The sequence below is a fragment of the Macrotis lagotis genome, chromosome 2 (genome assembly GCF_037893015.1).
Source record: "Macrotis lagotis isolate mMagLag1 chromosome 2, bilby.v1.9.chrom.fasta, whole genome shotgun sequence".
NCBI lineage: Eukaryota > Metazoa > Chordata > Mammalia > Peramelemorphia > Peramelidae > Macrotis > Macrotis lagotis.
In genome coordinates, this window is record NC_133659.1 from 329,325,230 (window position 1) to 329,335,653 (window position 10,424).

General features: G+C 40.9%; 1 protein-coding gene across 3 annotated transcripts in view; it reads left to right on the top strand.

The window, feature by feature from the left end:
* Window positions 1-9,597, top strand: part of NCF4 (neutrophil cytosolic factor 4) — a 169,622-nt gene extending 160,025 nt beyond the window's left edge. The window contains exons 9-11 of one of the 3 annotated variants that reach the window (XR_012476308.1): window positions 3,335-3,400; window positions 4,562-4,962; window positions 6,313-9,597. Coding sequence is in view for 2 of the 3 variants with exons in the window: in XM_074226839.1 (XP_074082940.1) it covers window positions 3,335-3,400; window positions 4,562-4,757 (262 nt within the window). In the remaining variant the exon portion in view is untranslated. Of the gene's footprint in view, window positions 1-3,334; window positions 3,401-4,561; window positions 5,883-6,312 lie in introns of those variants that run through there. The other 2 variants (XM_074226839.1, XM_074226841.1) reach the window with 2 other exon arrangements.
* Window positions 9,598-10,424: the final 827 nt, after the last annotated feature.

Genomic DNA, 10,424 nt, shown 5'->3' on the forward strand with positions numbered 1-10,424 from the left:
TGGGAAAATGAGCAAGCAGAGAAACAAAAGGAAGACTATTGAGAAATATTTTGCAAATGAGCCCAAGAAGGATCAAAATACTCAGTCTGAAGATGAGGAAGCACAAGCTCCTGCATCTAAAGACTCCAAGAAAAACAGAAATTGGGCTCAGGCTATGACAGAGCTCAAAAAAGATTTTGAAAATCAAATGAGGGAGTTGGAAGAAAAACTGGGAAAAGAAAGGAGAGAGATGCAGGAAAAACATGAAAATGAAGTCAGCAGCTTAGTCAAGGAAATCCAAAAAGATGCTGAAGAAAATAGCATGCTAAAAACCAGCTTAGGTCAAATGGATAAAACAGTTCAAAAAGTTATTGAGGGGAAGAATGCTTTAAAAAGTAAAATTGGCCAGATGGAAAAAGAGATAAGAAAACTCTGAGGAGAACAAATCCTTCAGACAAAGAATAGAATTCAGGGAGATTGATGAATTTACCAGAAATCAGGACTCAATACTTCAAAACCAAAAAAATGAAAAATTAGAAGAAAATGTGAAATATCTCATTGAAAAAACAACTGATATGGAAAACAGACTTAGGAAAGATAATTTAAAAATTATTGGAATACCTGAAAGTCATGATCAGGAAAAGAGCCTTGACATCATTTTCAAAGAATTACTACAGGAAAATTGCCCTGATATTCTAGAAGCAGAGGGCAAAATAGAAATGGAGAGAATCCACCGATCCCCCCGAGAAAGAGATCCCAAAAAACCAACCCCTAGGAATATTATAGCCAAGTTCCAGAGCTCCCAAGTCAAAGAGAAAATATTACAAGCAGCCAGAAGGATACAGTTCAAATATCATGGAGCTGCAGTCAGGATCACACAGGACTTAGCAGCAGCTACACTGGAAGCTCGTAGGGCTTGGAATACAATATACTGGAAGGCAAAAGAGCTTAGAATGCAGCCAAGAATGAACTACCCAGCAAGGCTGAATGTCCTCTTCCAGGGGGAAAAAGATGGGCTTTCAATGAACCAGGGGATTTCAAATGTTCCTTTTGGAATGACCAGAGCTGAACAGAAGGTTTGATCTTCAGATACAGGACTCAGGTGAAGCATGGAGATTGGAGGAGGGGGGAGAAATATGAGGGACTTAATGATGATGAACTGCATGTATTCCTGCATAGAAAAATGACACTGATAATACTCATATGAACCTTCTCAGTTAATAGAGCAGGTATAGAGAGCTTTTATAGTTGAAGCACAGGAGAAAGCTGAATTTGAAGATAAAATATGGTGTAAAAATGGAGTCAATAGAAAAAAAGGGAAATGGAATGGGAGAAAGAAAAAGGAGAGGGGGAATAGGCCAAGATATTTCACATAATAAGATTTTTTTTTATTACAATGAGCTATTGCAATGATATGCAAGGGGGGAGGCAAGGGGGAATGAGGGAACCTTTGCTCTCATCAGAGATGGCTAGGAGAGGAAACAGCAAATATACTCAATGGGGTATAGACAACTGGAGTAAGAAGGAGGGGGGAGCAGGGGGAAGGGGTGGGGATGTGAATAAAGGAGGAGAGGATGGACCATGGTGGGAGAGTGGTCAGATATAACACATTTTCTTTTTTACTTCTTGCAAAGGGCTGGGATTGGAAGGCCTGCCCAGGACCATGGGGCCAGGTGGATTCTGGGCCTAAGGGGTGGTATGGGGGCTCAGGGCTTCTTGGCCCCAGGACCAGGGATCTGTCTGCTGAGCCAGTCAACGACCCTACAGCAGAGTCAGAGGGAAAGGAGAGAGAAAATAGAGTACATGGTAGTGGAGAAATAAGAAAGGAGGGAGTTGTGATCAGCAATGGCAACAGTGGAAAAATATGGAAGTAACTTTTGTGATGGACTTATCATAAAGAATGTGATCCACCCACGACAGAGTTGATGGTGTTGGAACAAATACTCAAGCACATCTTTTGTTATTATTATTTGGGGGAGGGTGCAGGGCAAGTGGGGCTGGGTGGCCTGCCTGGGGCCGCATAGCAGGGTGATCTTTGGGTGTCTGGGGCCGGATTCGGACCCAGGTGCTCCTGGCTCAAGGGTCAATGCTCTGTCTGCCACCCAACCACCCCTACTATTATTACTATTTTATTTTATTTTGGGTCTTTTTTTTTCTTTTTTTGGTTTTTGCAGGGCAGTGGGGATCGGGTGGCTTGCATGTCACATGGCTGGATGATTGTTGGGTTTACGAGGCTGGATATGGGCTCGGGTGCTCGTGGCTCCAGGGCTGGTGCTTTGTCCATTGCGCCACCTGGCCATACCTACAATTATTACTATTATTTTTTTTTAATTTTAATTTTTTTCCCTCCCCTTTACTTTTTTCGCCCAAGCAAGTCTATCTATATTCATGGGGGAGGAGGGCTATTTTGTTTACTTGTAAACAAGAATATTTTATTAATGTAAAAAAAATATTTGTACAAAATGAGAATAAAAACTAAATTTAAAAAGAAAAAAAAAGAATTCCTGTGATAAGGAACTTACCTTCCTAGGTAACCAATTCAACTCTTGGTCAACCCTATCTATTTGGAAGTTTTTCCTGCCTCCAAGACTGAATTTCCCTCTTTGCAACTTTATCAATCAATCAATAATCAGCAAATATTAATTGTATAGGTGATTGATTTGCCTGCTCTGTGCCAGGTACTGGAAATGCCAATAAAAAAGTGAGACAGTCCCTGCTCCCAAGAAATCCCCCATTGGTAGTGGGGGGATGGCAGCAGAGAATACATCATGTTTGCAAAGAAGTCAATGGATGATCCCTATAGATATATGGTCTTTTTCCATTTGAGAGTTCTGCCCAACAATGCCCAATGATCACCCCTCCATTGTCTACCCCTCCTGTTTGACTCTTGTCCAGGTCCTTCCATAATCTTGCCTTGGGATACCTACTCAATATATTTGAAACTTTCCTCATTTTCTCCTGACATCAAGAGAGTATTAGTGACTGTACATCCCTCATACAAAATAATTATACATTTATTTGATGAGAACAACAGGAAATCAGGAATGAATGACCTCTCAAAAGAAATGGCATCTGAAATGAATTTTGAAAGATGCTTAGAGTTCAGAGGGTGAGTATTGGGGATAGTTTGTGTAATTTTCCTCTCAAGGAGGAGGAAGATGGAATATTGTGTGCATAGAATAGACTAGTTCAATCCATTATTCTTTGTTCTGTCACCTGGGTCAAAGGGACCAAAGCTAACTCCTCTTTCATGTTGGGTAGAATAAGGCAGAGTAGGAGGACACAGGGTTAGGTTGGCATCCATCTTTTACAAACTTGTGCTGACAAATCTTATTTCTCTGTATCATCTTCTTAGGGACATTGCTATAGAGGAAGACCTCAGGAGCACCCCATTATATAAAGACCTGATGGATCTAATGAGGTGAGGGGACCCCTGAAAGGAAAAAAAAAACAATGCTCTCAAGACATCTTAATAACCTTAGAGCCGGGGATGGGAAAGGGCAGTTTCCCTTCAGACTAAGGATCCTGAAACTTGAGGAATTGGAATGTCATGGACTTTCTTCTTGGAGCAGAGTGAGTTCCTGTTTTATAAGAACCATTCTGGTAATGGGCAAAGGAGACTTTCCTGGTGAGAAGCTGAGTTCAGAAGGGAAGTTGGAGAGATGCCAGCTAACCAGTTGTTTATTCTTCAACTGAAGGCTTGGGGAGGTGCTGATTTAGTAGGGGAAATCCTATTTATTCAGTCTTTAAAGTTTATGGATAATTTTCTTCTCATTTCCAAGAAATAGATTATAGACACCATGATCCCCAGAGGTGAGAAAACAGACTTTGAGAGATAATTGAAGTTTATTCAAGGTCATGTAGAATAAAACTACCAGAGTCAGGATATTTCATGAGAAGTATCTGGATAGCACAACAGAAAGGTTATGAAATGGGAATCAGAAGACTTTTGTTCAGATCTTGGTTCCACTAGTAACCATTTCCATGATAGACACTGGGCAAATCTCTTCTCCAGGCCTCATGATATCTGATTAAGTTAGAATCAGTCGATCAATAAACAGTGAATAATATTATATGTTAATATATGTGTTATAATAATTCTTAAATATTAATCTTGTGTTTATTGATACACATTAAATAATATAATAAACATTTATTATTCATTTATTTGTCGGTTTGATATGTGATAGATACTGTGGTAAACACAAAAGAGGCAAAAGACACTCCCTGCCCTCAAGGAGCTTACAATCTAATGGGAATTAGACTATCTGAGTCCAGTGGTGTGGTAGAAAGAGTCCTGGATTTGGAGCCTGGTTCTGTGTTTAAATCCTATCACCACTACTTTGTAGACTTGAGCAAATCCCTTTGCCTCTCTTACTCAGTTTCCTCTTCTATGAAATGAATGGATTAGACTAGAAGGTCTCCTTTTACTCTAAAGATAAAAGGATAAACAAAACTTGTGCTTGAGCATCAGTCCTCTAATGCAAAGCCCAGCATTCTTCCCATGTTTCTCTCCTTGTCACTGACTTGAGTTGCCCTAAACCTTTACTCCTGTCCCCTTGCCCTTGTTCTTCCTCACCAGGAGAGAGTTCCAGCGCAGTGACATTGCTCTGAATTACCGAGACAACCAGGGGGACCTGGTTCGGCTGCTGTCTGACCAGGACGTGGAGCTGATGGTGAAGCAGGCCTGGGCCCTCCCCTCCCAGAAGAGGCTCTTCCCCTGGAAGCTCCATATCACACAACAGGATGATCTCCATGTCTACAACACAGGCCCTTGAGAAGGCATCATTTATTGGGGTGGGACACGAATGGGAAGGGAAGGAGGTCCATGATCCTCTCCACTGGCAGCTTCTCCATCCTGGACCTGATGGAGCCCCTCTTGTTCTAGGTGCTTGACCCCCATGCCAACTCCCTCCTAACTTCTCCAGCCTGAATGAAATAAACAGCTGAGAATCATCAACATCAGCCCCAAAGATCCCAATGGTGAGATAAATGGTTTGGGATTCCATTCTTATTCCTTTTTACTTAATTTAGACCAAAGACTATCAGAGCTGAGAAACCTAGGATCAAGTAAACTGTCTAATGCTTACTCTCAGTGTGATATTGGGTTAATCATTACCCCTCTCTCAACCTCAGTTTCCTCATCTATGAAATGAGGTGACATGATGATCTCTGAGGGCTATTTCAGCTCTAAATCATAATCCATGGCCCCACTCTCTCCTCTAAGAGACTTTACACAAATCGGAGGAAAAAGGAAATAGTGTAAGTGAGTAATCTAAGTTGTCAGAGGGGTCTTGACCTGATCACTGTCTTTGGTTCAAATAGTGTAGCACATCAGACTTTAGAGCTAGGGGCACTTTAGAGTGCAGGGAGTAGAAGCTCTCATTTAACAATTGAGGAAACTGAGAACCCAGAGAGGAAGCCACCATAGGTTGAGAAATGGAAGGAGCCTCATCGATCATTTATCCCAAACCCATCATTTTTCAAATAAAGAAAATGAGGCCCAGAGAGATCATAGGATCCAAGATCCAGGGCTGGAAGGGGTCTCACAGGTTGGCTAGGTCAATGCTCCCATGTTACATAGGAGAAAATGAAAAGGTCTAAGTTCAATGGCTTGCTCAAAGTCAAACAGGGAATAAGGAAAGAGGTAACATTTGAAGTCTGATCTTGCTCCTTTTATCATCTCTCTTTCACAAGAGAGGAAACAGACTCAGAGACTGGAGGTTTCTTGTCACTCTTGAAAGGAAGTTAGAATCAGCAGGATGGGAGGGTGGAGGTCTGGGCTCTCTTGCTCTAATTTTGCTCTAATTTACTGAATCCCCAGTTACTGCTGTGGTCATTCCTGAAGTCTTTTCCTACTTTCAGAGCCTAGTTCCTTATTAAAAATGAGAGAGAGAGAGAGAGAGAGAGAGAGGAGAGAGAGAGAGAGAGAGAGAGAGAGAGAGAGAGAGAGAGAGGGAGAGAGGAGAGAGGAGAGAGGAGAGAGGAGAGAGGAGAGAGGAGAGAGGAGAGAGGAGAGAGGAGAGAGGAGAGAGGAGAGAGGAGAAAGAAAAAAAAAAAAGCAAGGAAGCAGATGAAGCAGATGCCTGCCCTGACTCCCCTGGTATCTTCTAGCCCCAGCCAGGCTGGGTACTGCTGCTGGTGTGGGCAGATGGCAGCAGTCTTCCATTGGGCAGGGGCTGCTATCAAGGCTCAGTCCTCTTTGTCTATTGATTGATTGGTAAAAGCTTTGTTGTGGCTGTTTTCAATGCCTCTCTCATGCAACATTTTCTGGAATCTATCAGTGAATTTTCCAGAAGGAAGAACCAAATGGTTTTATTGTTTTATTTACAGAGGACACTTCTAACTTAGGGGGGGAAGCATCCAAGTAGAGTGGTTCTTGGCACTCATTCTTCCCTGAAGCTTCCACTTAGCCCTGGAAGGTTCTTGTCAGTGAATCAAAAATGCTGGTGGCCGCTTCCAGTCTGTAAAGGTTTTAACTACAAACCCTGCAATGGAGACTGTGTTTTAGTTCTGCTGAAAGCAGAGAGGTTCATTGCCAGAAGATCAGTCAACAAGGGATGGATTTTTAAATTTGTTTTTATTTTTGAGCATAGCAATCTAAGAAAAGAACAAAAGCACAAAATGCCCCATGGTCCTTTTTGGTTCTTTTCTTTTTCCATTGTGAGTAAAAGAATCATCAGTGTGGCACAAAAGAAGTCCTTTGGAGCCAAAAGACTTAAGATCAAATCCTGACTCTGTATCTTAATGACCTCAGACAAGTCACTTTACCTCTGGGAATTTTGTACTCTGCTTGTGTACAATGGAGAGATTGGATTTCTGTTTCTTCCCATTCTATGATTCTGATCCTATGATGCCAACAAACAGAAATAAAATGAGAAAAAAGGTGCTTAGCACTAGATACTGCTGAGATCAATTATAATATTAATTTAACGATTGATTCTCTTTGATTCAAATTAACTCAATCTGTGCCTCAAGATGGTGATGTGACTTAGGGGCTTAGAAAATGCTTTTATCCCACAAAAGGCAAAGAAGAATCTATCTCCTGGCTGCTTTCTCTCTCCTCAATAGACTCTTTATAAAAATGATCTCCACAGAAAAGAAGGGTACCCTTAATGAAAAAATGAGACAGAAACAATTGACTTTTGCAGAAAATTTTCTACAATAGACAGACTTTTACATTACCCACATAACTGAATAAAAGGAGCAGAGTGTGTGAGTCTGCTGGGTTTATTATTCATTAATTATTTTTAACTTGGCAGAACAACATAAATCCTCTCTAATATGCTATACATTTAATTTTTATTTTATTTTTTAATTATATGTAAACATAAATTTTAAAAATTCATTTAAAAAATTTTGGATTTCCAAATTCTCCCCTTACCTCTTTGGAGAGTAGACAAATAATTTAATATAGATTATACATTATAGTCATGCAAAAAGATTTCCTTATTAGCCATGTTGAAAAAAAAGCAAAACAAAATATTCAAGAAAAATAATGAAAAGTTTAAAAAGTATGCATTAATCGGATTCCATTAGTTCTTTTTTTAAAATTTAAGGCAATGGAGTTAAATGACTTGCCCAAGGTCATACAACTAGGCCAATTATTAAGTGTCTGAGGCCAGATTTAAACTCAGGTCCTCCTGACTCCAGGGCCAGTGCTCTATCCACTGTGCCATCTAGCTGCCATTCCATTAGTTCTTTCAGCCCTGGAATCAGAAGGATCTGAGTTCAAATGTGGCTTCAACCTCTTGACACTTATAGCTGTGTGACCTTGGGCAAGTCACTTAACCCTGATTGCCTCATATCCGGGGCCATCTCCAGTCATCCTCTTTCATATCTGGCCATTGAATCCAGTTGACTCTGGAGGAGAAAGTGAGAATGGTGACTTAGCACCCCCTCACTCCAATCCATTTCACATGCTTGTCACGGCTTCATCTCCCCCAATGAAATGATCTTTGAGAAAGGACAGGCACCATCGGCATCATCAGTTATTTTTCTGGAGGTGGATAATAGTATTGTTCATCACAAATCTGACAGAATTGTCTGAATCATTATATTTCTGAGAATAGCCAAGTCATTCACAGTTGATCATCCTACAAGCAATCTAAAACCTTGAAAGATTTTTTCAAGCAAGGTATTTTCCATGAATGACTTCAGGACAGTTTCATACCACGCAAGTATTCTGAAAAACAAGAATGCAGACAGTCTTGGAGCCCAAATGCATGCACCAGAATGAGGGAAGGCTGGTGGAACAGAACTGGGTCACCGAACACTAGAACCATTATAAGCCCCGTCAACAGTCTGGCTATAAAGATTGAACCTGCCTGCCAAAATGGTTTCTGCTCAGTAGCCAAAAACTCTCTAGCTCCAGGCAACAGTTGATAGAACATATTTGCAGTCCATTTCTCTCTAATCCTGAATTCCCAACAATCACTTTTTAATATAATCCTGGCTGATCCCCAAGGCTTTGACAGAATGTTTCTTTCAAATTCCTGGAATCACTGAGCTTCGAGCTGGTGGGGGAGAGAGGGGTTGTGGTCTTACCTGATACGTTCTAAACTTCAGTGGTCTCGACTTCAGTGGAGTTTGGTGTCAAAAATCTTGAGAGGGAAAGTACTTCAGTATTTCGTCCCCATTTTACAAATAAGAAAATGGAAACAGAGAGATGCCTAGGAGAGACAAAATTAGAGTGAGGCTCTGAATCAAAGTCTCCTGACAAGACCAATATTCTTTACGTCACAGCAAGATTCACTATCGTATCCATAAAAAAATGAAGGGACATTAGAGGACATGGAAGCCTACTCTCTCATTTTACAGATAAGGAAACTGAGGTCCAAAGAGGTTCAATGATTTGCTCCCAGTCACATACAACTTCACAACATCTGAGGTCTTCATGATTCATTTTTGTTGTTGGTTGTTGTACGTCCTATGCTCTTGAAGAGAATAATGACATCAGGGAGGTGATACCATGGCTTGCAAGTGAATTAGATTTCAATGAGGAAGGGCTGTGCCAAGTCACTAGCATCACTTTCTCCTCCGGAGCCATCTGGATTCAATGAACAGATGTGGATCAGTGGGAAACACTGGCTGTTTTAAGCCAAGATCTTTAACAGGTCTCAGTTTGACTGAGGCATCTCCCATCAGTACTTAAGGTTTAGTAGATACAACTGGACCTGGAGTCAGGAAAACCTGAGTTCAAATCCAGCCTCAGAGACAGACTAGCTCTGTGACCCCAGACAAGTCACCTTTCTCTGTTTGACTAAATCTACTGGAGAAGTAAATGGCAAACCACTCCATTATCTTTGCCAAGAAAACCCCATGAACAGCATTGGTGCAGAAAGAGCACAGGGTCACAAAGAGTCTGACCAAACTGAACACCAACATCCACCATACAGCATCCTCTCTCCTTTGGATTCAAACAACTGAAATTCAAATCTGGCTTTGCCATATAATCATCCTATGACTTTGGTTATCACTTAACCTCTCTGGGTCTCAGATTCATTATCACTAAAATAATAGAACCAGCCTTGATTAAGATTCCTTCTGGCTCCAAATCTCTGCTACAATAATCTACCAAAAAATACAGAATTTTTGATATTTGTCAGTGTCAGGAAATCCCAAGCTCTTCTAATAAAGAAATAGAATAGCTATTATTCAATTGAAATATTGATTAATGATCATAACTATTACTGTCATACTTTGATTTTTCTTTATATCATATCATTATTATCTTCACTATTATTTTGCTCTGGAATGTCATTTATGTTGGCCATGGACTATAAATCCCTCCTGCCTCTCTCCTTTTGACATTTTTTAAATATGGTTTGGAAGTGCTTGAGTGCTCATTCATTGCAGAAAAGTCAGGTGGAGTAGGAGAAAGAGTTCTAGGGTCGGAGCCAAGAGACCTGGGACCCAGGCCCAGCTTGGTCCTTTCCTTGCTATGTGACCTTATGCAAATCAGTTCAATTGTCTAGGCCTCTTTACTTTTAAATTAGGAATAATGATGTCGGGGAGACAATGAGTCAAATCAAGTCAACCAGCATTTATTCAGAGCTTACTAGTAAAGACTAGTAAGACTATGTCCAGGTAAGACAGTGAGGTGGCACTACAGTGGACAGTGTTGATCCTGGAGTCTGGGAGAGTCATCCTGGTGAGTTCAAATATGGCCTTAGACACTTACTGGATGTGTGACTATGGGCTAGGCATTTAAACTTGCTTGCCACGTCTTCATCTGCAAAAGGAGTTGGAGAAAGAAATGGTAAACCACCCCGGTATCCTTTCTAAGATGGAAGTCTTGATTTCCAAATGGAGTCATGATGAGTTGAACACAACTGAAATGACTGAACAATAGGAACAAATGAAAAGGTGACCTGGTGATTGGCAGGTTTACAGGACAAGGGAGACAATTGCAAGTCTCTGACTGAACAACAGCAATTACCCAA